Genomic DNA, 25813 nt, shown 5'->3' on the forward strand with positions numbered 1-25813 from the left:
TGAGCCTGTTCACTCAGTGTTTAAAATTTGATTTAGTTGCCCACGTTTAATCATGAAGAGATTTTGTATAAGACCAGATTTCTTGCTTCTCCTAGAAAAGAACGTATGGCATTTCCTGAGAGTAGCTATGGCTCCCTTTAAGTAAAGTCGGTTCTAATTCAGTGTAGTCCTGCCTTTCCTTCCCTTTTGCCTATGAACACGGAGGTGGCCTTTCATTTGCTATTGATCATCTTGTATGAGACTTGACATTCATTGACACTATCTTTCTGGCCCTGGGGCGCATTTCACTTTGCAAACCCTTCTGACAAAGGTTGGTGGGCTTGCAGGCCAGTCAGGTACCTGGGGATTCCTGATACTCCCTCATGTCACAGGGGCAGTGTTTCCTGGTGCTTTCCTGTGGGTGCAGTGGGAACGGATATAAGACAAGGAAATCGCTTCTGTGTTTAAAACGTAAAACAGATTGTCGGTGGGGAGCTCTTGCTAGATGGATACCATTAAAAATTGTAGCCAAGATCTGTGACAGCTATCATACAATATATTTTCTGGGGAAAAGTACTCAATAACTGGACTGGCTTTTGAGATTTTTTGAGGAGGGGAGATGCAAAGAATGTACATGTATGAAAAATTCTAACACTCCTTCAGCAAAAGTTTTGTTTGCCTTTTCAGTAAATACATATCTTGCTATTCAGGATTTTCAAGTGGGACTGTCGTTTTGTGTTTTTTTTTGTAGTTCATTATTATCTCTTCAGAAGATTTCTGTTTGTTTCTTATGACATATCTCTTTCTAACTTTGTTAAAGTTACACGTGTATGTCTTATCTCCTTTATAAAACTGTAAGCTCCTTGGGGGCAGGAATTGTGTCTTATTCATTCTATTTTTTTTTTTGTGTGTGTCCCAAGGACTTCAATTAATAGTCTAGCATATGATAGAAACACATAAAAGTTCAAGGAAAATGCATTTTATAAAATGTATGTTTTTCAGGCAAAGCATTGGCAACTTGAGAACTGTTTTTCCCTTCCTAAAAGAGATACTAATTTAATGGAAAATAAGATTCAAGAGAAAAGCATAAAGGAAATTCCTTTACTTTCTAAGGAGGAATCATGTTTAGACCCATCAGAACATTCTCTACTTGATAAGGAAAACAAAGATTCAACATACAAGTAAGTACATCTAACCTGTAAAGGGTAAGATTGGCTCAGACTTCCTTGTGTGCTCCGTGGAATGTCCCATGAATATCTCAGGATTTTGTTAACATTTTGGTCATTGGTAGGTGTGTGTGTGGCGGGGGAGAACTTATGTTCTTAGGGTGCTGTCTGATTCTGATTTCTTACCTTTGTTGAATGTTTGATTTCTATTCCGTGTCTCCTAGTCTTCTGTGTCTGCTCCATCATCAACCTAATTTTGGAAATTAACCAGATTCTTCAAAAACAATATATGTGTGTATGGATGGATATGTCTAGCTAGCTATCTACCTATCTATCTTAGAATGTATATCAGATTTTACTCCTGGTTTTGGTAAGGTACCCAGAGGTGTACATGACAGAAGTTCAGAGAGTTTAACTTTAAATATTAGACATCACTCTCCTTTCAAGACTCCTAGTCTTTCCTTCATGTTTTCAGCCACTTCTCTTCACACCACCCTTATATTCCGTTAAATCTCTAATACCAGGCAGTTTTAATTGCTTCTTTTGCTTCCTATACTCGTGCAAACTCATACTCTCATAATTTCACCTTTCATTATTTTTTGAGAAAATGATTTTATTCATTGTATTTTCTTTGAAAATTGGCATTTTTATTACCATGTGCACATTTTGCTTTTTCTCAGGTCTACAGAAAAATTGCACAGGAAGTAGTGTTCCTGCATACCCCACCCCAAACATATAGTGTCACACATTAGTGTGGTACATTTGCTACAATTGATGAACAGGTATTATTATTAACTGAAGTCCATAGTTTACACTAAGAGGGTAGTTTGAAGGTTCTCTGATGACCCCATACAAAGCCCTGAGCGTTGCACCTTTGTAAATTAATGCACTCTCTGGCTAATCTCTTGGGGCTCAGCCCCAATAGCTGGGATTTTTCAGTTCCAGTCTCCTCATACTGGCGGGGCTCGCCTCTTCCACAACGACCCTTGGGTTACCTTCTGCTTGGCCACTTAAGAATCCCATGCATCCTTGCTACACCGATTTCTCCACAGTTACCTTTCTCCTCTTGCTCACTTGGATAGTTTCAGCCACAGCTGTTTGCCTGTAGACTTTTTCAGATATTAATGAGTCACTGGTTCACTGTGTCCCTCTAATGGTTACCCTGGGGGCACGTGTTAAGCTCTTTGCCTGGTTTATGTGAACAGAAGCTAGAACGGAGGGGGATCTTCCCTCCTCTCCCATGGGAGTGGGACTGAATGTGTACCTATAAGTCTCTCCAATGCAGTTCTCTCTCAGAATTTCTGCATCCTTAGTCAGCTTATATCCTAGCATGATGGTTGGCTTGGGCATCACAAGATATCAGTTTGAAGCCACCTCCTTGACCAAGTGGGCCTGCAACAAAGAATCTGTCAAGAACTTCACTTTGGAATGTGGGAATACTTTTTACCTTTAATTAACTAATTATTTCACTTTTAGAGTTTTGGACCTCTGCTGACAAGGAGGGTAGGAGAAAAAAAAATCCCCTTTTAACATCCTGTTACACTAAATTACCCTTTGGTATTTGTTCTTCTATTTCGTTGAATTATGGCTTGCTGAAATGTCAAGTGGCGTTTTCTTTCAGGAAGAAGGATCTTTCCATTTAGAAATATAGCATGACCGATCCTGCACAAGAACAGAATGCTGAGAATGGAAAGACTTTGTGTACGATCAAATGCCCCCACCCAGCCACCCAGCTCAGTTTTACAATCAGGAAATAAAGTTACCCCAGGGTAACACAGACTGATCGTTGTTTCTCTTCCTGCCACACTCCTGGAAGAGGGACTGCAAGTGTCCCAGATCCCTGTTTGAATATTTCAGCCGATGTTACTAACTTCCCATTCTTTATGACAATTTTTTTTTTTTTAAATTAGGCTTTCCTTAGATTTAAAAATTGTCAATTTGAGCTGTTTACTTCTTCCCCGACTTCTGTCTCATCTTGTTTTATTTCCTGTTGTTCCATGACACTTCATTTGTATTGTGAAAATTAGTGCTGATATGTAGGTTCTTAAATTCACAGATTTCTCTTAAATCTAGCACTCTGTGCTCTGCCAGATTAAATAAGAATACAGCAGAGTGATCTTTTCACCTTTATTATACGTTTCCGTGGACCTTGGGAGATGCTTCCAGGAATAAAAAGCAAAGTTATCTCTGTTACTTCATCTTTTCAAGTGACAACACCTCCAAAAATACCTGGATGGTATCAACAAATACCTGTGATCTTTCAAATTTCTGCCTTTATCTAGTTCAGATGGCTGGATTGAAATAATTCTAAGACTTTGCAGTAACGAGATAGTACAGAATGTCATTTTGGAATTATTGAACTAATTGAAAGAAAAAGGTTAAAAATGTATCTTCAGAATTGACTTGGCAGGTACATCCCTCCCTTTTCCCAGGATCATGTCCAGGAACCCTGTGCAGAAAACATATAAACGCAATGCAGTTGTCAGATGTAAAATATCCTTCATGGCCTCCATCCAATACTGAAGAGATTACAGATCATTTTCTCCCTAAGAAAATATTATTGTGCAGAGCGTTCCTTAGTCCTAATCAGATTAGTAAATCCAAGGAGAAAATCGTGCCAGTTCTTGTCCATATGCAAAAATATGAAAGAAAAGTAAATATGTGAAAGAATTTAGAGAGGCTAAAAGAGGAAAAGCACATTTGGTGTGTGTATGCAGATGGGGTGAGGTTTAGATGGAAGGGGAGAAACAGTAAGAAAGATGGAGAGGCAAAAAGAAAAAGCCATTAGAAAATGGAAGAAGCAAGAAAAATGAAGGAAAAAATTAAACGATTTTAAGCTGTGTTCTCATCTTAACTCCTAAGATTCTCTTTCCAGGATAAAAACCTTGGCATTTATTACCTTTTGGCTTATATATAAATACCAGGTTTCCATAGTGCTCCAGGTATTTTATTATATTATGTGTGACAACTAGGTAGGTGGTAAAATATTATCTTCAATTTAGGTCCTGGGGAGATGAAGATGAATATAGAATTTCAGAGAAAATAGGAGGCCCTAATGCTAAGTTAAAAATTGACGCAGAGAAATAGGTTTTTTCCTTTCCATAGGTTCTGCGAAAATTGAATTACCATTAGAAAATAAAAAAAGAAGAAATAACTGAAGAGAGAGAAAAGAGAACGAAAACCACAGTGGACATGTGTTTTTCTTAAGTTATGGCAGTATTTGGTTTCTTGACTCAAACGAAATTATTCTAATCTGGAAAAAATTTTTAAATTTATTTTTTAATGAAGGTACTGGAGATTGAACCCAGGACCCTGTGCATGCTCACCATGCATTCTACCACTGAGCTATACCCTCCCCCCTAAACAAGTGTATATCTTATAAAAGTGAGGACATAGTGTACATGGTTTATAACCTGTTTTATCACTTAAAAAATACAGTCAGTACATTTCCCTATTAATTAATGAATGCCCATGGACATCAACATTCGTAATGACTTCCTAGGAATTTATCACATAGCTTTTTAGCCATTCTCTACTTTTCAAATATTTAAACTGTTTACAAATCTTAACTGGGAAAAGGTTTCTTTGAATACCTTCATGCACATGTGTTAGAGTACCTGACTGAATTCCTCACTTGAATGAATTCTTTGAAATGGAGTTGCTGAGTCAAAGTTTTAAAGGCCTTTGCATCTTGCTAAATTGCTGTCCCTACAAGGTATGGCTCCACCCCCAGCAGTATATGGAAATGGCTGTCTCTGAGCCATCACTGAATATCGTCATTGTCTTAAAACTGTTGCTCTGATAGATCACCGTAGATTTAAGTTGGATTTTTAAATTATTTATGAGAGTAAACACTTTTCACATGTTTACTAATCTTTAGTAATTCAGTTATGAACTTGAAATAGGTATCTGATGTCTACTAGACTAATTCTTACTGCATTCTTAAGAGAAGCCCATCCCAGCCTCTTCTTGAATAAATCCTTTGAGATGCACTCACCATCGTGCCAGTAGCCTTCTCTGTTACTGAACCGCTCCTTATAATAGAATGGCTCTAATGGTAAGTCAGATCTATCCATTTGTAGAACACTCTCTCATCCATCTTCATTCTTATTCTAGGGCAACAAAGATCAAGCCTACTCCATCTTCTATTATCTGACACATTTTTCTTTGGTTATCATTAGAAAATATTTATGGGGAAGGGATTAATTATTATAAACCAGAATAAAAGAATTCGATGGGAAATGAAACAAATTTCCATTAATTTCTCAGTAAGTTTACATAAGGCAGAAGGCACTCTCAAAATGAATGTTTCTTAGACATGTGAAATAATGATGTTTTAAATTCCATACTATTGTTAGAAGGGTACTGACATTTAATATTATTTATATGCTGTGGATTATCTTATTATTCTGCCAGTAGATCTAATGTGAGAAAATAAATTAGGAATATTATAAATATAAATATAAAATAAAATAAGGACTGGTTGAAGGGGATGTTGGGACTCCCTGCTTTGAGGGAAAAATGTTGTATTATTTGTACTTAAAGGGATGGTAGCCAATGCTTATTGATACCATATTTCAGGCACTGTTCTAAGGTTTTTATGTATTTAACTATTTAATCTTTACTATATTCCTGGGAGATATCTACAATTATAATCTCTATTTCATGACTAGGAAAGCAAGTTAGAAAAGAGTTCAGTGATTTACACAACCAACAAGACGTGAGCCAGGAGCCCTAACGCAGCATTTTGGCTCCAGAGTCAGGACACTTTGCCACTGCTCTATTCTGTCTGTCCAACAGGAAACGTGTGACAATGTTGAAAAGTTACTGGTCTCTGAGTCAAGTGATCAAGTATTTTGTCAAGTACCTGCTATGTGGAAGCCACCACTACAGACAATTTCGCTTTCCTTTCATACTCGACAGGGCACCTGGGGACTTGTCACACATCAGTCCTCCCTTCTGCATCCAGAACCGCGAGTTGGGAGAGTCAGCGTCTTTCCTTCCCACAGAATTGATGCCAAGACTGCCGGAGCCCATAGTAGGCTCCCTTTTGGCAGAAAGTTTTAAACTCTGTCTAAGCCCTTGATTACATTCTTTAGCATCTTCATTTTTGTCCATTAGGAATATTGGCTTGGGATCTTAGGAATATTTACCTCTTTCCAATTCCCTGTACATTTTCATAGTAACCACTCTCCCAAAAGTCAGATGTCCATGGAAAGGAAGCAATGGTTTGGCCTTTGAGTATGAAGTGGATTCTACAGTCTAGTTGTTCACAGAACTGCCCTTTGTCCTGGGGCTTTATCTGTTATAGCTCTATGTCCTAGGCAACCAGCGCAATTTGTTGTGACTCTGTAGGGAATTCTCTCCTACTCTCTGCCTTTCTCTTTCCCTTTGTGGATTAAACTCTTGAGTGGAGACAGGCAAAGTATTTTGTTTTATATAAAAGATACTAAATTTAAATACCATTGAAAGAGAGAGCCAGAAAGCAAATGGTCTAAAAGCAGGAAAGAGTTCAAGGTGTTTGAGGAAAAACCAAAGTCTGGTGTTAACTAGTCCAAGAATAGACCTCCTTACTTACAGACCTCCTTCAAGCTTTTGCATCTCAGTTTATTTCAATAATACTTTTCTGGGGAAAAAATTGTTATTCTTTTTTTTTTTTTAATTGAAATACCCTCAGTTACAATGTGTCATTTTCTGGTGTACAGCACAATGTCCCAGTCATGCATATACATACATATATTCAAAAAAATGTGTTCTTAACCTAGTAACTGCAAGGCCTAACTGACTGTACTCTACATTCCTGCATCCACTGCCAACTTCTTACTGTTACAGATTCTCTTACTATCTTAAAGTGACTCTCTAAAGAGACCATCATTCTTGTCTTCAAACTCAGATAGTGGCTAAGTAATATATCTTATTCATGGGAGATAGTATATTGTAAGGAAGGTTACTCCAGTGTGATTTGGGGAAAAACTGCCACCTACCCTCAGTCTTTTGGATGGCAGAGATTTCCTTAAAAAAATCTATAATTCCAAATAACTTATGTAGATACTCCCCCTAGTTACGTAGGTAGAACTTAACTCTTCTTCATCTTCCTTAAGTGTAGGCTGTGCTTGGAAACTTGCTTCCAGAGTAGTATGCAGAAATAAAGGGGAAAAAGTAATACTTTACAGTGCAGAAACTTGGCAAACACAACCTTGGCCAGGTGATAAAGTTACATCAGCAGTGCTGAGCCAGGTTGACAGCATGTGCCCTTGACAAGATGTGATGAGAACGGTGCTTCATCTCTGTTGTCTTCCTCCTAACAACCCATAGTCCCTCTCTAACCAGAAGAAAATCATCAGACAAACCCAAACTGAGGGAGATTCGACAAAAAAATCTGACTGGTATTCCTTTAAACTGTCAAGGTCATCAAAAACAAGGAAATTCCGAGAAAATGTCATAGACCAGAAAAACTAAGGGGTCAGAAAACTAAATGTAATGTGGTATCCTGAGATAGAAAAAGGACAATAGGAGAAAAAAGCTAGGAAAATCTTAACAAGATATTGAGTCTAGTCAATAGTATAATACAAATACTGATTTTTATAATTGCGACAAGTGGTAATATAAGATGTTAACAGCAGGGAAAATTAAGTGAGGGGTACAGCAGAACTCTGTCTTGTCTTTTCTGCTTCTCTGTAAACCTAAAACTACTTTAAAATGAAAATTTTACTTTTAAGCTCATTGCGTTTGGGAGACACAGTCAACTAGAGCAGAGGAAAAGGAAAGAGGGAAATTAACATTTACTGAATACTATTAAATAATAGTATTAGACACATCGCTGAGCATTCATCCATCTTATCTCCTTTAAAACCACAGTAAGAATCTCATATAGAGCAGGAAATTGAGAGTGTAGGAAACATCTCAAGGTTCTGTAGCTACTCAATATGTAGCAAAATTGGAAATAAAAGTTTGGGGGTGGGAGGGCAGTAACCAAGGAGGGTAAAAGGATTCTAGGAAAGAAGGCAGGAGGGCGAAGGCAGGCCCTGTGGCCCTCAATGATCTGGTGAAAAATAGGCATGTTTTCTGGCCTGATGCTTCCAAGAGAATAATAACAGTTTTTGGCAACATGATGTCTAGCTGTTAAGGGTGAAGTTCATGACAGTGAATGTTAAATGCATTTGAGACCATTTCCTGTTTTCCGACTGGAATCACATACAGCTAGGCAATGGCTTCACTCCCTGTCTTTTATTGATAATAACTTTTCCTGTGGATTCAAGCTAATCTAATGTTTTCTTATAGAGTCATATGATAAGCCTCAAAATCACTAAAATTTTGTGGGTTTTTTTTGCATTTTGGATACCATAAGTGAAGATCCAGGCATAATACTGAATAAAAGAGCTTTTGACACATACCACTGATTAGCCCATATAATTTACACTCAGGGCAAGGGCAGTGTGTGCTTCTGTGACATTTTCTTCTACATAGTTTTTTCTTTGACCTCCCAATAGTTATGAGGACAAGACCTTTGCTTAACCATCCTCTCCGCCTCTCTGGCTCTCGCCCTCTTATACCATCACCTGGCTAGCAGGCATTTTATTCAAAGATGTAACTGGATTAGTGTAAACAAATGTCACTGCTTAGGTCTACAGGATGGAGTTGTTTTTTGTTAAAGTAAGGTATGTATTTATAGCCAGAAAGCATCTGTTCACCCTTCGTGACTGATATTTTGTTTCATCATAAATTATTTTCTTTCAGTGTCAGACCATCGGAAGTCATAAATTTAGGTATGAAATATAAGGAAAGAAATATTTATAAGAAAAAATCACATAATCTTTACAATGGTGAAGTTACGCAAAAATCATTCAGTAAGTAATCACTATTGATATATTTTATCATATTATTATTTTATAGATTGGAATGAATACAACAAATAACTATGTGCCAGGAACATTGGTATTCCTTAATAAACCTGAAACTAAGGTCTTGTCATCTCCATTTAACAAAGGAGGACAGTGAGACTCAGAGACGTTGAGTGACTTGTCTGAGGCTTCACAGCATACAAGTGGCAGAAGTGTAAGGTCTAAGCCAGAAAACATATGAAAAGTACCCATCTGTATTTCCCAAAATAGAGTTGGTACAGAATGTTAATTCTACCTCTTAAGTGTTTAAAAGATAAAAGTAAAATTAAAACTATTTTTGCTCTCAGAGGCCCAAAAGCCACACAGAACAATGTATTTGTTTAGTTTGGCTGACCAGAAAAAGAATTATAAAAACAGTAATTAAAACAAAAGAATTGCTATTATACTGAAGTGTATTATTTATAATTATTTATAAGAGTAAGTCATGAGAATCATTCTCGAAGCTCCATGATATAACAAGAGTATTTCACTCACTACAAATCTTTTTTCAACTTGTGCCCGAGGGGGATCTGCACTTTCATAGAGCAGATATGCTCATTTCTGTTGAAAATTTGCTGTCAAATTTATATTATTATTTGGTAATATTCAATGCACATTTATGAACTAATCTACTCCATAGGGGTTTTATCAAGATTATATGAGATAATATATGTAAAGTATTAGTGCTTGGCATATTATAGAAACTCAGTACAGTTTTATTATTAATGTTATTATTATTATTGATGTTGTTATTGTTGTTGTTATACCTTGGAGTGTAACTTTTGGAGTGAAACACACTTGAGTTGATGTCCAAGGGCTGCCATTTACCATTTATGTAAATTCAAGCAAGTCACTAAAGCATCCTGAGCCTCGATTTCTTCATCTGTCTGAAGGGCATAATGGTACTTTACAGGCTGTGAAGATTTCTCCTTTGGTTTGACATAACACATTGGTTCTCACAGTGTGTGGCCTGACCTAGCAGAAGCAGTATCACTGGGAACTTAGGCATATTCTGAGGCCCCATCCCCACTGGACTAAATCAGAATTGGGAGTGGTACAAGTGGTTTATGCTTTAACAAGCCCTGCGGGTGAGTCTGATGCCTGGTAGTTTGAGAACCACTGACACAGCACACGACTTGTCTCTGAGCAGGTGCTGATTACGTATTAGTCTACTTTTCCTAGGTACTGAGCCATCACGATGACAAAAGCACAGACAGTTTTTCCCTTCACGGAGCTAACAATCAAGCAAATGTAAAATCACATCTTGACTTAAGTTCTTGTAGAATTCTAGTCCATTATCCATTTATCCCGTGAAGCAAAAACAAAACCTTTTCACTTTGTCCAGGGCTTTGCTTGAGAGGGCATAATTAAAAGAGGTTTCCTTCCCGTTATCTCCTTGTGTATATCAGAGATATAATAATACAGCTCTGGTGTACATTTTAGCAAAACGAAAATGTACCTGCAAATTCAAACTTTTAAGATAATGCTGTTAAACTAAATGCTAAAAAAAATAGATTCCATCTCACAAAGCATACAGTTTTCTTGTAGATAAAAGAGAAACTGGAGCTTTTCCAAAACTGCAGAATACTCATTCCTAAGGGAAAATCGCACAAGAACACAAAATGAAAAATAAATGAATGGGGAGCCTTGAGTTTCTTTTGGTGACTTTGAATAAAAGAACCATGAATTTATCTTGAGCAGCTGTGTTTCTTGGGTTTACTGATCACAGCAGCTGTACCAGCTGAGTAACAGGAAGGGTAAATTGAAAAAAGTTAGCTGGGAAATGTGCTAGCTCCTTCTGAGGAACTAATGATATTGTACTTTTTCCCCATCCTCCCCTAAAACCTGCTGTTGTGCAGGCGCTTTTAGGTCGTTGAGCATCGGAACCTTGGAAGAGCTGCCTCCAGTGCATAAACCGGCTTTTCTTCTGGACCCTGAGACGTACTTTAGGGAAGAGCCAGAGGAGGACCGTCCCCAAATTCCAGAGGTTCCATCACTTTGTGAAAGTAAGTCCTCCGCCGTCATACACTTCCATCCTCTCTCCCCGTGACACTCGACCCATTACAGAAACAAAGCAGAAAAGCGTGCAAGTGACACGTGTTGCCGTGTAGGTTGCAGTGAAGTGCAGTGTGGTTTGGCTCAGATTTACAGCTCAGCTGCCGATCTGGGCTCTCAGAAAGGACAGCCAACAGGCTGAAATACGTCAAAGGGATATTTTAATTTTCTCACTTTTCTGACGTCCGAATGCCCTTAATATATATTCTGAGTTTACCATGAATGAAAACCCCTCCCCCCAGATAATCCATTTTTAAAGCTGATACCAGAGAATGAGACATCGTAAAGACTGCTTCAGAGCAGAGTCCCCGACGATCTGCTTTTGTTCTTTTCACGTGCAGTATTATAAATAGCTCATACTTAAAGCGTATTGTCTTAGAGACTTCCAGCTGCAGTGCTAGGCTAATATGATGAGAAGACAAGAAAGCTTAACTTAGAAAATAGAAGTGAATGATCGCCGCAGATTTGGAAACAAGATATGCAAAAGAATTCTCAAATTTTCGGACTGTTATTGACTTCCGAATTTCGGAGAACTTGAAGAATATTATCTACAAAAATCCTACCCTGCGAGAGGGGCCCAGCGGGAGTGTAGACAGCACAACCTGCTACTCAGCAAGGCACTCAGAGAGCATATGGACACCGCAGGGAACTCACTTAAAATAATTAATGAAAAGAGAAGCTTTCAACTGTTAACAGTCAAAAGATCAGATCTGCACTGGAACCATCAGAGATCTGTGGTTTCTAAACTTTTTCAAATCCTCCGAGGTAGAGGTTCAGCTTCATCCCTGAGAAATAATAACCCTTGTAGGAGGGAGGTGTTCCTTTATGTCTACCCTTGAGGGGGTTTAAACCTCTTGTCTCTGCTTGGTTCCCTGTAGAAAGGGGCAACAGCTGGCCAACATTAAAAAAAATCCACTTGTAAGCAAGATACAGCTGTCATTCCTCACCGCCATAGTTTCCAGTCTAATCATTACCAGCTTCCTCTGCTTCTTCTCAGTTTCTTTTTTCTAAATTTATCATCATTTATTTGCTCTCAGGAGGGTCATCTGTGGTTTCCGCTCATTTCTCTTAAAAACATGAATCCATAAATGTTAGGGCTCTAAATAACCCTTAGTGCATCTGACGGGGCTTTCAGTCTGTCAGCCTATTGCTTTTTCCCCAGGATGATTCATCCTTCAGGAATAAATATGGGGAGGACTTGTCCTGCTGAGTCACAGACGGAAGAGAATCTGGGGGAACAGACAGGAAGAAAAGATCCAGAGAGTCAGAACGGAGTGTGAAGATAGTCTAGACATAGAACATACACACAGGAAGAGACCAAGATGGAGCAAGGAGTCAGAATTGAGGCAGGAGAGACAGACGAGCGGGGTACCCAGAAGCTGGAGAGGCAGGAAGTGGCAGAGGCCAAGGGTGAGGGCGGCAAATGCCTCTCTCCAGCCCTGGGAGCTCCTGCTTTTGTGAGGAGCCTTGTACGTTCTGCAGCAGAATTCGCCTTCATCTGCAGAGAAATTCTCCTCATGGGCAGAGAGGACGTGTGTCGGAGGAGGTGGGGGTGAATGGCTGATGGTAAATATGGGGAAACACTAAAAAGACTCTAATACGTTTTCAAAGAGATTTCTTTTTTCTCCTTTGAAAAATATGTTTTCTCTCTTTTGCTTTTCAAGTTCTTTCTTCCGTTTTTCTTCCTTTGCTCCCTTCTAAATATTTCCACTCACCTACCTTCTCTGCAAGTAAAAATCGTTCCTTTTAAAAAAAAAAGTTTCATCAACTTGAGGGAGAGACAGATGTAAACTACAGAGGACAACAGAATGTGTGACTCAGATGAGCGTCTGTGGAACCACCGAGGAGGACGGCAGGTGGACTTTGGCTGGGGCTCTGGAAGGAATTCCGAGTGGAGGTCACATCTGAGCTGGGACTTAGAATGAGTGGAGGTCAAAGGGGGAGGGAGGAGAAGAGGAAGTCACAGTCAGGGAAATGTAAGGAAAGACACATTGGGGGTGAATAGGGCAGAAGTCCAGATGGTTCCAAGTTGGCTTCAGTGAGAGACTTCAGATGGTGACACGTTAACTGAGTTTGACACAGATGAGCAGAGTTGAGTTTGGAATGTATTGAGATTGAGGTACTGATATGATATTTGGAAATAAAGGTCTGGAGGACGGAAGAGGACTGTAACATACTCTGCATGATAACAGAGTCTTCAACTCGCTGATACTGAAATCATGTTTGCTCCTGCATGTATTCAGCCTTCCTGGTGAAAATGGAGTACTTTCTTTATGTAGCCCTTGGGCTGGATGCTGGAGGCACCGAGCTGGCATGTAGAGACACAGCCATCAAAGCTCTTGAAGACTAGTTGGGGAAATGGATAAGGAAACAAATAATTATGCTTTACAACAAAGGCTGTGATAGAGATAAGCACTGGATACTGTGGGACCACATGGAGATTCATAGATGATTTTTCAGAGAAACCAGCTTATGCCTGAACTAGATATTAAAAGTTAAATTGATAGTAGCCTGGAAAAGAAAAAGGGGGATGGTACTTCTGGCAAAGCAGCAGCATATGCAAGTGTCAGGGGGTAGGAGTGAGATGGATGGTGTGCTAAGGAGCCACGTGGAGTTCCAAATGGCTGGGTTCTAGGAGGGACATGATGAGAATTGAGACTAGACAGGTAAATGGGGGGGCCAACCATGGCGCACCTAGTGGACTATGCTAAGGACTTCGGTGTTTATTTTACCAGCGATGAGGAGCCGTTGGAATGTTTTAGTCAAGTATTCTGAATGATCCCATTTTATCTCTTCTGTGAACTCTTTTGTTTTTATAGATCTCTTTGTGTTATCCTTTTAGTGATCGCTCTAGAGTTGATAACACTCTTTCCTGTGTCTTTTATTTCTTCCTGGGGTGCTAGGCTTCCGTCTGAGATTATTTTCCTTCATTCAAAAGAACTTCCTGCTGTCTTTCTTGTATTGTGGGTCTGCTGGTGAGTAATTTTCCCAGCTTTCATGTGTCTGAAAAAAGCACTTATTTCATTTTGATTTTGGAAGCACATTTTCACTAGGTTTAAATCTTTTTGGAAGCACATTTTCACTAGGTTTAAATCTCTGGATAGAAGTTTTTTCTCTTTTTTTCCGACTCTTTAAAGATAACATCCCATTGCTTCCTTGCTCCCATAGTTCCTGTTTAAAATTCCACTCTTAATATTATTGTTGTTTCTTTGAATATATCTTTTTTTTTCCTGACTTCTTTAAAGATTTGTTTTTTCTTTATCATGGTTTTTAGCAGTTTTACCATTGTGATGGGTATAAGTGCACTTTTCTCTGTATTTATACCGCCCAGGATTGACAGGAATTCTTGAGTGCATCTTTCTTCAGTTTTGGAAAATACTCAGCTATTTTCAAATACTGTTTCCTTCCAGTTACCACTCTCCAGCCCTTCTGGTATTGCAGTTACATGTATGGTAGACTTTCATCATATCACAAACGTTTTCTATGTTCCTCTCACCTTTCCGTCTTATTTTCCTCTCCAGGCTTCATTTTGGGTATTTTATGTTGACTTGTCTTAGATTCACTAATCCTACCTTTTGCCAGTCTCTTTTAAACCTCTGTTATCAGTTTCCAGTTTCAGGTTTCTTATATTTTTTTCAGTTTTCAAATGCCATTTCAGTCTGGTTTATGTATATCCTAATTCTCAGTTGAAATTACTTAGGTTTTCAGCCATTTTGTCCAAATTTTCTGTTTGCTTTAACATATTTTAAATAATAATTTAACAGTCCTGATCTGCTGACATCAATATCTGGGTGATCTTTGGATCTACTTCTAATGTCTATTTTTTCCTCTCGATTAGTGTTCACATTTTCCTTCTTCTTTGCAAGTCCTGTAATTTCTGTACAATCTTTATTGTATGACAGAAATGATGTATATAAGATCTATAGATAATGAAGTTAATGTTACTTTCTTCCAGAGATAGTCCACCCTTTCTCAGCTGGACAGAGAGCATGAAGGGTAGATTATGTTAATCCAATTAGGATTTGAGCTGGGTCAGTGCTGGATTACCACTTCAGTTAGACTTCATTTACTTTTTATTTCAAATGTTTGTGTTAGGCCGCTCCCTTTAGTGAGATATGGTCTCCTGAGTACCACAAGACTGCAGGAAACATTAATCTGCCTTTCCAGTCCAATCCACAGTCTCCCACACCACCCCAGCACTCAGAATATGTCCTGTGGGGAACACTGGCCATAGTTACAAAATTTCTCTAGATTCCAGTACATCACAGCAACCCACCTAATCCTCAAAAGCTCTTCTGATTGTACTTCCCCTTAGAAAAGCCTCTCTGTCTTTAGGAAGCCTGTTTCTTAGCAATGCCCAGACTTGATTAATTCCCAGAGGGAAGAAAAGATTTAGCAATCTCATCTTGTCTGAGAAGAGTTCTCCTATCTCATGGATTTTAATTTGATAATCTTTGTTTTCACAGCCCTCTGATAGCTTTATTAAAATATCAGCTCTCTAACTTACCTTTTTTTTCTCTATCTGGTACAATGAAAAGGGTGACCTGCCACTACTTACTAAATTCCATCCAGAAACAAAATATCCATTGAAATGTTTAAATGGGAAGGTAGCATGATCAGAGTTGCATCTTAGAAAGCTTCCTGCAAACTGTGTAGTGGATGCCTTATCATGGGGCTAGACTGAAGGCAGTGTTTGTATTATCATAGTGGGAACTTGTTGTATGCCATCAGCTACCTGCTTTTGAATTCTCACTTTGCCTTCTACTAGTTGTTTATATCTGGATAAATTACATAAGCTACGAAGTCTTGGTTTTGTCATTTGTAAAATGGGGTTAATGACACCTGCTTCTTGGAGTTGTGTGGGTTAATTTTAGCGCAATGACTAGCACATACTAAGCATTCATTAAGTGGTATCTATTATTATTTTGAAGATAAGGAGACCCTAGAATAGAAAGGAAGTAACTACTTTTAGAAGTATTACAGAGAGAATTTAAAGGATTATGTGCCCTGATGAGTTGTTAAGACATGAATGACTGTCAGGTTTGTAACCTGGATAACTGTGTCAAAAAAGAGGCGAATATTGAGAGAAGAAATATAGGGGGAGAAGACGGTTTAGAGTTAGTTTTCAGAATATGTTGAGATGGAGGTACCTGTGGAACATCTAGCAAGAAAAGCTAACACTTTTCCAAGAAACTGACTGTAGCAGGAAGGGGAAGGACAAAGCACAGTAACTGAAGAGCAACTGCAGTGAACTATAACTGCCGTCAAGGCATGTTTTAGAATTAATTTTAAGTTCATTTTTGCTTCTGGTTTTAGGTATAATATAGGCATCTAGTGAAAACTGGCTCGTAAGAAGTAAGGAGAATTCTAAAGAACACAGGGATAGCACATCTAAAGAGCAGCCACCACTCCCAGGCCCGAGGTAGACCAGGGAAGATGCCCACCCAAGCCGGGCTGAGACCCAGCAGTGTGGGAGAGGGCTTCTCCAGGTCTCACTGGACGGCAGGTGGAGAGCCGCCGCAGTGGAACTTGTGGGAGTCTGCTCCCAGGGGTGTCGGGGGAGCCATCCGCAGGGAGGTGCTGCATGTCAGAGCTCACTGCAGAGCCGTCAAGGGAGTGCCGGGGAGGCTGTTCACAGGGAGGAGTCACACTGGTGGCCCTTTGCTTCCCTCTTGGGATGTTATGGGCAATCATTCACTGGATGGTGCCAGACAGGTGGCACTCTGCTGCAAAGCCACCTGAGAGGGTGACAAGGGAGGCTGCTGGCTCTGGGCTCTAGAGACGTCATACTTGCGTCACAGGAGTTTGGAGCTAGAGAAGCCACTGGAGGAACTTGGTCCTGGAGGAGCAGTTCTGTATGTGTCTAGTGCTGGAGATACTGCCCTACCAGAGCCCCGTGAGAGGAGCACTGACCTGGAAGAGAAATCCATTTCTCCTCTGGTGTCCCTCTAGTGCCCTCTAGTGACAGACATCAACACCATACCCACTGTCAAAGGAGAACTATTTACAGGGCTCCAATCCATTATCACGCAGCAAGCCGTGGAGAGTGGGTTTGGAGCTGAGGGGCAATGCATTAATAATTGGCATAGTACCGTCCTCCTTGGCTATTCATAATTTATTCCCCACTCCTGGTCTTTTACATTATTCTGTAACCTTTGAAATCACACTCATTATTCCTGCTAAGTTATAAGATGTTAATAGTTATGATTGTCTTTTGGAGAATTTCCATTTATAGAAGGAATAAAACTTGGAAGACTGAAAGCAATAAAGGTATTGTGAGGGCAAAATTTCATGCATAAACTTGGCTTCAGATCAAGATTCTACCACTTGGCTAGCTATATGACCTTGAGCAGCAGGTCAGTTAAAATCTCTGTGCCTTAGTTTCTCCAAATAAACATGGCCGTCGTATTAGTTACCATCCTCATAATGTTGCTGTGAACTTTAAGTGAAGTAACCCGTGTGAGGCCCTTAGCGCAGAGCCTGACCCCTAATAAGAGTTTGATACATTTTCTTTACTGATGACATTTTATCATTATTATTCTACTAAATAGCTCTATGATATAAGAATGATTAGCATCTCTATTTTCCATATAAAGAGTCTCTGGCATAGTCCCTGTGGCATAGAAAAAAGAGTTTAAATAACTTATCTACTCTTGCATAGCTAGGAAAAGGTGGACCTTGGTTGAGAAGTGTCCGTGTTATTCAGGTGTTCACATTATTAATATTTCAAGGTCCAGCCTCCCTTGTTCAAATAGTGTTGAAATTATTTTCCCTAGGCAACTTAGTCTTATGTTGATTTCTAAAACCAGCTGTTTCACTATAATATTTACCTATTTTTATCACTTTCACTTAAAATTGTTCATCTCCTTTTTCGTAGGAGGCTATTGAATTTAAACATTGTTATTATAAATGAGCACTTAAAAAGTCTTAATTATTAATATTCCACCCCCCATGCTATCATTACAGCGTCTACCTTAAGCCTCTGCTCTGCATTTTACTCATGTTCCTGCAATCACCATAATTTCAGTGTGCGGACGTTTATTTGGCAATTGTATGATGTTATGCGTTTTGCCAGACTTACTCTCGATGTTCTAAACTATCACTTTGGAACTTGGGACAGTTTTCAAACACTTCATAACCCCTGGGTGACTTTTTAGTCTTACCTACTGGGTTTCTAATGTCCTTTTGTACTTTCTTTCCTTCCCTTTCAAGTTGAAACACCTTTCACACTCTCTCTTTAGCTTCCAAGTTGTTCCCCATGGGTTCTCAAACAGCTTGAAACCCCGTTTTGATATGCTTTATTTAAAAAAAAAAAAAAAGCTGGAAACTACTTAGAAGTGGCTCTGGGTCAGGTTTTGCCAATAAATTCCCCAGAAATCATTCAAATTGTACCTGTAAAATCTTTAAACTTTCCAGTGTAGAGAAAATGCTGCATTAGTGATACCTCAGATGAATTGTTTTGTTGATGTTATTCTGTCAAAGACAAAATGCATGGGACAATGCAAGATGTGATTTTATTCAAGCTATTGCAACGAGGAAGATATTCATCTTAAAAAAGGAAAGGGGCTCCTGGTGTCCTTTAAAGTCCAATGACACCCATTCCTGGGCTCTCAGATGTCTACCTGTGATTCCTCAATATGTTAAGTACATTCTTCGCTGGGCTTGTTTGCCCTAGCAATTAGCACCAGGTAATGCCTAGTGTCACAATAGCCCAGGCTGGCTTGTTTCAGCCCACCTTATCGGAGTCAAAAACATCACCGCCCTTCACGGACCCCAAACTTCTTACCTCACCTACCACCAATCAGAGACCCTGCACAAGCCGATCGAGTACCTTGTGACCCGACCTTGTAAAAGACCCCACCACCTGGCTCCAGGTGCACACACAAGCACCTCTTGTCTGTGTGGCCCACTGTTGTCTATGACAGCGTAGCCTTCATAAACTCCTTTACTATTCTTAAAAAAAAAAAGAAAAAAGAAAAAAAGAAAGGGGGCTTGAGTTGTTACAGAGCCAGGTCAGTGAATCTTTAATATTGGTCTTGTTGTTGCTGAGAAACCAGCCTCTGTACCCTGATGGCCGAATTGAGACTCGGAGGCAGAGTTTTGGGAGAATTAGAAAAAGCAGCTTTATTGCTTTGCCAGGCAAAGGGGAGCCACAGCAGGCTCGTGCCTCAGAGACTGAGTCCATCTTGGGGTTGGTGTCCTGCAGCTCCATAGAAAAACCAGATGGAACAGAAAGGTGACAACAATCAGGGTGTTTTCCAGGGTGCTGTGTTCTTCTTAATCTTGATGAATCCACCTGGCGTCATGGAGAAACTCCGGGGGTCTGTTCATGCTTCTGAGGCTATCAGCCTGTGACCACCTTCCTGGAGCACAGCTTCTGGGTTAAAGGATAAGCTACTCTGGGTAAAGAATGTACAGGAAGTGGAGAGTGTAATGGAGAGGTTGGGTGCTGTTTAGCACAAAAGCAGTTGAGCAACTGAAGCAGAGATGGGGGTTTGTCAGAGAAAAGAGAAAAACAAGTTGCAAGAATTTTAAGTCAGAATGAATCGGCAGACGGCGTTAGCATCAGGGAAGCCATTTTGCTAGTTTCCTGCTCTTTCATTGCGAGGAGGGTGGAGAGGGGCTTATCTCAGAATGAAAGAGAGCAGAGGCGTCCTTTGCTGTTATCTGTTTCCAGAACACAGGAGGGTGGGGGCATTTCTTATGTGCCTCTACCATCTAGGAACACAAGGATTAGGTAAAGTTCAACGTTGTCAGTCCCCTCAGTTTTATTCAAGATGAATGAATACTGCTCATCACTGAACAACTCAGAAGTGACTATAAATCTCCCGGGTGGAGGAAAACAGTATCCAAGAAGTGTCTTTCAGGGATTCTTACTGGCATTGCTCCTGCAAAACCAGTTGAACCAGATACCAGGAGGGGGCAGCAAGTCAGTTGTTCTGGAGTCCTGGAGGTACTGGGAGCAAAGAACGGCTGCAAGGAGGCAGAGAGTCTGGATTGAAGATTTGGGCTGTCAGGTTTTACTTCTCAGTTTTAGACAGGTGTGATGAGAGCTGAAAAAAGTTAGTTTGGAGGATTGTAGTCAGATACTGAAGAAAACTGGAAGAACTGAAAATTTGGTAAGAGTGCACAATTTGTGCAAGCTAACAGTCTCAAAACTGGTGTTTCCAAAGAAAGTCAATTAAAACTCTTACCAGGTGAGATGGAGTTTGCAAACCTGCAATTTACAGAGAGGGGCAAAATAGCTCAAAAATGGTGAATGCAGCCAGAATCTGCCTAACCAGAAGGATGTGCTAGATACAATGCTGGTTTACCCTCTACAGTTCTTAAACTACAGGTACAAAGTACACACACAGGATTTTAGTAACATCTAGCTTGTATAGCTTTGCTTTAAATTTAAAATTTTTAAATCTTAAATCTAGTACCAGTCAAGAAAAAGAATCAGATATTATAGAAACCTGCTTACTTGAACAAGTAATTTAAAAATACAAGAAGAATGCATTTATAGTTATATTCATTTTAAGTAAGAAATGAGAGATTGCTATTCACTCCAGGAAATTTTAGATAACTAGAGATCCAGATTGAGCACAAAACTCAGAGATGGCCGAAAAGTACAGATCCTTCCTATTATCCTGTTATTTTCTATCTTTGTTTACATGATCGCCACAGCATGGCATCTTGAAAGTCACACCCAGACCCACTAAAATTTGAGTCCTACAAAACAGAAGTCATTAGCATATGAAAAACATTTTAAAAAAAGTTTCAACAGATGCTCCATATCATATGTCATCAGAAAAATGCAAAGTTAAAAAACAATGAGATATCGTTACACACCCATTAGAATGGCCAAAATCCAGAGCACTTGATGAGTTCAAATGCTGATGAAGATATGGAGCAACGGAAACTCGCAATATTGGTGGGAATGCAAAATTATACAGCCACTTTGGAAGACAGTTCTTTGGTCTCTTACAAAACTAAACATACTTTTACTACACAATCCTGCAAACATGCTCCATGGTATTTACCCAGAGGAACTGAAAACTTATGTCCATACAAAAGCCTGAACATAGATTTTTATAGCAGCTTTTTTCATAATCACCAAAACTTGGAGGCAACCAAGTTGTCTTTCAGTAGGTGATGGATAAATAATCTGTGGTACATCCAGACAATGGAATAATATTTACCACTAAAAAAAAAAGAGATATCAAGCCATGAAAACATATGGAGGAATCTTAAATGAACATTACTAAGTGAAAAAAACTAATCTGAAAAGATATATGCTGTGATTCCAACTATATGACATTCTGGAAAAGGCAAACCCATGGAGACTGTAAAAATATCAGTGGCTGCCAGGGAAGCAGGAGAATATGTGAATAGAAGAAACACAGAGGATTTTTTTTAGGGCAGTGAAAATACTCTGTATGATATTAATGAAGGACGTTTTTCATTGTCCTTTAAATGTCCATAAAATGCACAACACCGAGAGTGAACCCTTAGGTAAACTATGTCCTATGGGTGAGTAGATTCATTCCACTCTGATGAATGATGTTGATAATGGGTAAGTTTGCATGTGTGTGTGCAGAGAATATACGAGCAATCTTTGTACCTTCTTTTCAATTTTGTTGTAAACCTAAAACTGCTCTAAAAAAAGTCTTAAAAAAAAAAGGTTGAACAAGATCCCAAACCAGTCGTTTAAGTGTCATATGAAGACTGTTAAAGTGTTTTGATCAATTCTCACTACTCTGCCAACAACCTGTTGCTTTGTTACTTGATTGTTACTCAATGGTGGAAGAAATTAAATGACAGCTTGGCCATACCGATCTGGGTTCTAGAGTTAGGAATCAGAACCTTGATATTAAAGTGTGGGCAGTGGATTATGGTGTGGGCATCAAGGTCTCAACTCTAATCTATTGCATCAGAATCTGCATTTTAACAAGACTTCTAGGTGATTCTTGTGAACTTCGAGGTTTGAAAAGCACTATCTAGAGGACTTGGAATAGGACAGAGGATGTGAATTAAAGAGAAAGTTTTCAGAGCACTGTATATTCATAGGCTAACAGCAGCTGGTCATTGCAGCGCTAAATTTACGTAGCCACTAAGTCCCTTCTTGCCAGGGTGCCTTGTGAGGTTTGCCACTGTTGTTTTCTGATATATAGCTAGTTGCCAATCAAGGGGCACAGGGGAAGGCTCTGATGACAAAAGATTAACTTTGCTTTATTAAAATCACTGAATCATTTTATTTTAGTGAAAATGTTTGAATAGCTTCATGACCACCACATCTTTCATTTTCATTGCTTTTAAAACACCTTTCGGTTATCATTATAATAAACCTTGTTGCGCAGCCGACTAGCAAATGAAGTGATAAATGTATAATGCTGTATTTTCCCAAGTAGGAGATCAAGAATGTAAATGGTTACCAATAACACTTAATGTTAATTTTTAGAGCAGAAGTGGTGGTAAGTGGATGGATATACAGATATAGGACATGGAGGAGCACCCTTCTGTTAGTATGTAGAGCCCTCAGGTCTCTGAAATGCAGGAGTTCCAAGGTGTGGGGCATGAGCTCACCCCTTTGCATGCCTCGAGGTATCTTCATTCATTTGTTCATTTATTCAACAAATACATTTTTTGAACGTTTTCCATGTACCAGACACAATGCTGGGTGCTAAGGGCATTTAAGGTTATAAAGGCAGACAAAGTCTTTGCTCTTGTTGAATTTGTCATTTAAGGACAAAATGGACAATAAGTAAGTAACTAAATATAAGAGAGTAAGTTTGGATAGTGATGTTGTTAAGGGGTAAGAAGAAAATAAAGCAAGATAATGTAATGGGAGGGTGACTCAGGGGAGCGTCAGTGAAGGTCTCTCTGATTGTTGAGCTGAATCATGAAAGGTTAGAGGAAGCAGTTACAACTAGGGACAGAATATTCCAAGGACAGGAAACAGACATGTAATGCTACTGTGGTGGGAACAAGGTTGATATATTCCAGGGACAGCAAGAAGGTCAGTGTTGCTGGAGCAAACTGAGAGAGCTGCTTGTAGTGGTACAAGGTGAGATTGGAGAGGGTCAGGGATCAGGTCATCTGGGGCCCTGTAGCCTCGGAAAAAAATTTAGGTTTAAGTGTGAAGGAAGCCTTTAGAAAGTTCAAAGAAGAGATGTGACCCAATGTATCCATATATGTTTATTGTCACTAACTCTTTTAAGCAAATGACTCTCCACTATTTTAAGTTAAGTTGTTGGGCCCATAAGGCAAGAAGTTTGAGGCTTGAGATCCCACATAACACCCGTGTGGGAACTTGAAGGTGCTTTAAGATAAGCTGTGTATTTGAATAAACAAATTTCCTTTATAAGGAATCTCCCATAGACTCTGGTCACAAACCACAGGAATCTCAACACACTGGTCTATCTGTCTCAGTAAGAACGCTTCACCCTTCACAATCGCTCTGTGGTAAACTGCACTTTATGGCAAGTCTGTTAGCCAGGGTTCAGGGAAACCAACAGGATCATATATTGAAATGTATAACAAGGAATTGCCTTATGGGATTGTGAGGGCTGGCTGAGCAGGTCCAAAATGAGTAGGGCTGAGTCAGGAAGGAAGATCATGGGCTGACTGGACAGAGGCTAGGGTTGTCCCCAGGCAGCTAAGAAAGGAAGAGAACAGAACACTATGGGCACAAGCAGAAACCTTTGTCCAGGGCTGGAATTTCTTTTCTCTCTTAGGAAGCCTCAGTCCTGCTTTTAAGGCCTTCCAACTGATTAAGTCTGGCTCACCCAAATTATCCAAGATAATCTCCCCTACTTGGAGTCCATTGATTAGGGATTTTAATTACAGCTGCAAAACTTCTTCAGAGCAACACCTAGATTAGCGTTTGATTGAATAATGGGGGACTCGAAAGAGCCTTGCCAATTTACTGCATTGAGAAAACAAGTCATCATAGCAAGGTTAAAGACATTCTTTTATAATCTTAAACAGTTTCAATAAATGGTTTCTTACATGTATCACAATCCATTGCAGACTCACTCATATCATATGAAAATAAGTATTCCATTAACCCATGGATGTTGTTACTCTGAATAGTAAGAGGAATTAATTACCGTTATTCATTTAGAAGATATTAAGCTATTGACATCTTTTTTGCCACATAAAGGAGAATTAATGTAGGTTAAATTTTATAAGCCTTAGCTCCAAAGACCCTTGTGAGTATTAGGAGTTGCTGGGAGTTTTAGGGTGTTCTAGGTGAGGAGAGGAAGCCAGGTGATAAGCAGGAATCATTTCCAGGTAAGCATTTCAGGTGCCTTTTCTAAAAGACATCTGAGAAGAAGCAGACTCACCTCTACCAACCTCTAGTAATTTGCTGAGATATGTCTTCTCCTTCTAAATAGCCACTTTATGAATAATTTCTTATGTACAATTTTATATTCATGTTCTTAAAGAAAGCTCCCCAAATTGTAAGCTGCAGGTCCAGGAAATAGGGATCCACTCTTGTATATGCATTTTTTTATCACTTGTTTTTTAACTCAAAAAATAAATTATCCCAGTAAGATTGTCCTTCTCAAGATCTTACAAAGCCCTATTGGTTAGTTATTGAGTTAATTGTCCTGCAACCCAGTCAATTACAATGAAAATTCCTCAGCTATTTGAGAGACAAATTTCAGCAAAACAGCTAGAGTTTATTTCAGAAGTAGTATTTTGGCTTTCATAGTGGACCTCGGGAGAGCTCTAAGGTATTCAGAATGCCTCGTGATTCTGAGGTGCTTATCTGCAGTCAGAGGACAGACTCAGCTGCTCACGCCCAGAAATCCACACCGTCTTGTGCTGCTGGTATTGGGCCAGTGGAAAGTGTTTTCATTTGTACCTTTGCTTAGGAGATAGGTCCAGGTTTCACTGTTGTCTTATTAAAAAACAAAATATATTCTTACATGAAAAACATATTCATACTGGGCAAATATTAAAACATATAAAAATTATTCAGTGAGAAGTCTCCCTCCGTTCTATGAGGCTGAACTGTTTAGTTCCCACTTCCACGTATTTCTGGCGACCACCACTACGAGTTTCCGTGTATCCTTGGAGGGTTTCTGCAGGCATTTATTATTTTTGATTTCAATCCTTGCTTTGTTTTGATTTTGATTTGCCTGCTGTACTTTTCCAATCTGTTTATTTCAAAAATTCGGAGTCCCTTTATTTCACATGTGTGTTGGATTTTGCTTTTGATCCAACTGAAAAATTCTTTTTTAAAAAAAATCATGAAATTGAGCACATTTAAATCTGTTAATATGTTAGACATTTTGGTTTTGTATTCCTCCTACTCTTTTCTGCTATTTCTTGTTTATATATTTTTTGAAGTTTTCACTGGACCTGTAATCTGTTTCTTTGTTTTTATTGTTTTTATTTATTGTTATACATTTGTTCTGGTGGTATCTTTATACCCATAGCTTCATAAGATTCTTCCCACCCTTTATTTTTCTAAGACAGTCATGATTAGATCCATGCTGATTGATGATAAAATGAGCATGTTTCCTCATTCCCCTGCCCCTCTTCCACCGTACAGTTTTATCCAATAATACGACCTTTCTTTGTGCTTTTATTTTGTGAAGTTTGCTTACACTACGGTTACTTGACTTGTCAGTTTAAGTCCTTCGTCTCTTAGCTGTTACTGATGTATCACGTCTTCTTTCTTACTCTCCCAACTTTTGTGAATTGTATCATTTCTACATCATCAGGCATGTGGCGTTT

At 39.2% G+C, this 25813-nt stretch overlaps 1 protein-coding gene across 4 annotated transcripts in view; it reads left to right on the forward strand.

The window, feature by feature from the left end:
- WDR49 (WD repeat domain 49) overlaps positions 1 to 25813 on the forward strand; it is a 129775-nt gene that overhangs the window by 92424 nt on the left and 11538 nt on the right. For all 4 annotated transcript variants that reach the window (XR_012508629.1, XM_010952074.3, XM_045514559.2 and 1 more), the window contains 3 exons: positions 982 to 1160; positions 8883 to 8992; positions 10885 to 11031. Coding sequence is in view for 3 of the 4 variants with exons in the window: in XM_010952074.3 (XP_010950376.3) it covers positions 982 to 1160; positions 8883 to 8992; positions 10885 to 11031 (436 nt within the window). In the remaining variant the exon portion in view is untranslated. The remainder of the gene's footprint in view (positions 1 to 981; positions 1161 to 8882; positions 8993 to 10884; positions 11032 to 25813) is intronic.

This window comes from Camelus bactrianus, chromosome 1, assembly GCF_048773025.1.
Source record: "Camelus bactrianus isolate YW-2024 breed Bactrian camel chromosome 1, ASM4877302v1, whole genome shotgun sequence".
In the NCBI taxonomy this organism is placed as follows: Eukaryota; Metazoa; Chordata; class Mammalia; order Artiodactyla; family Camelidae; genus Camelus; species Camelus bactrianus.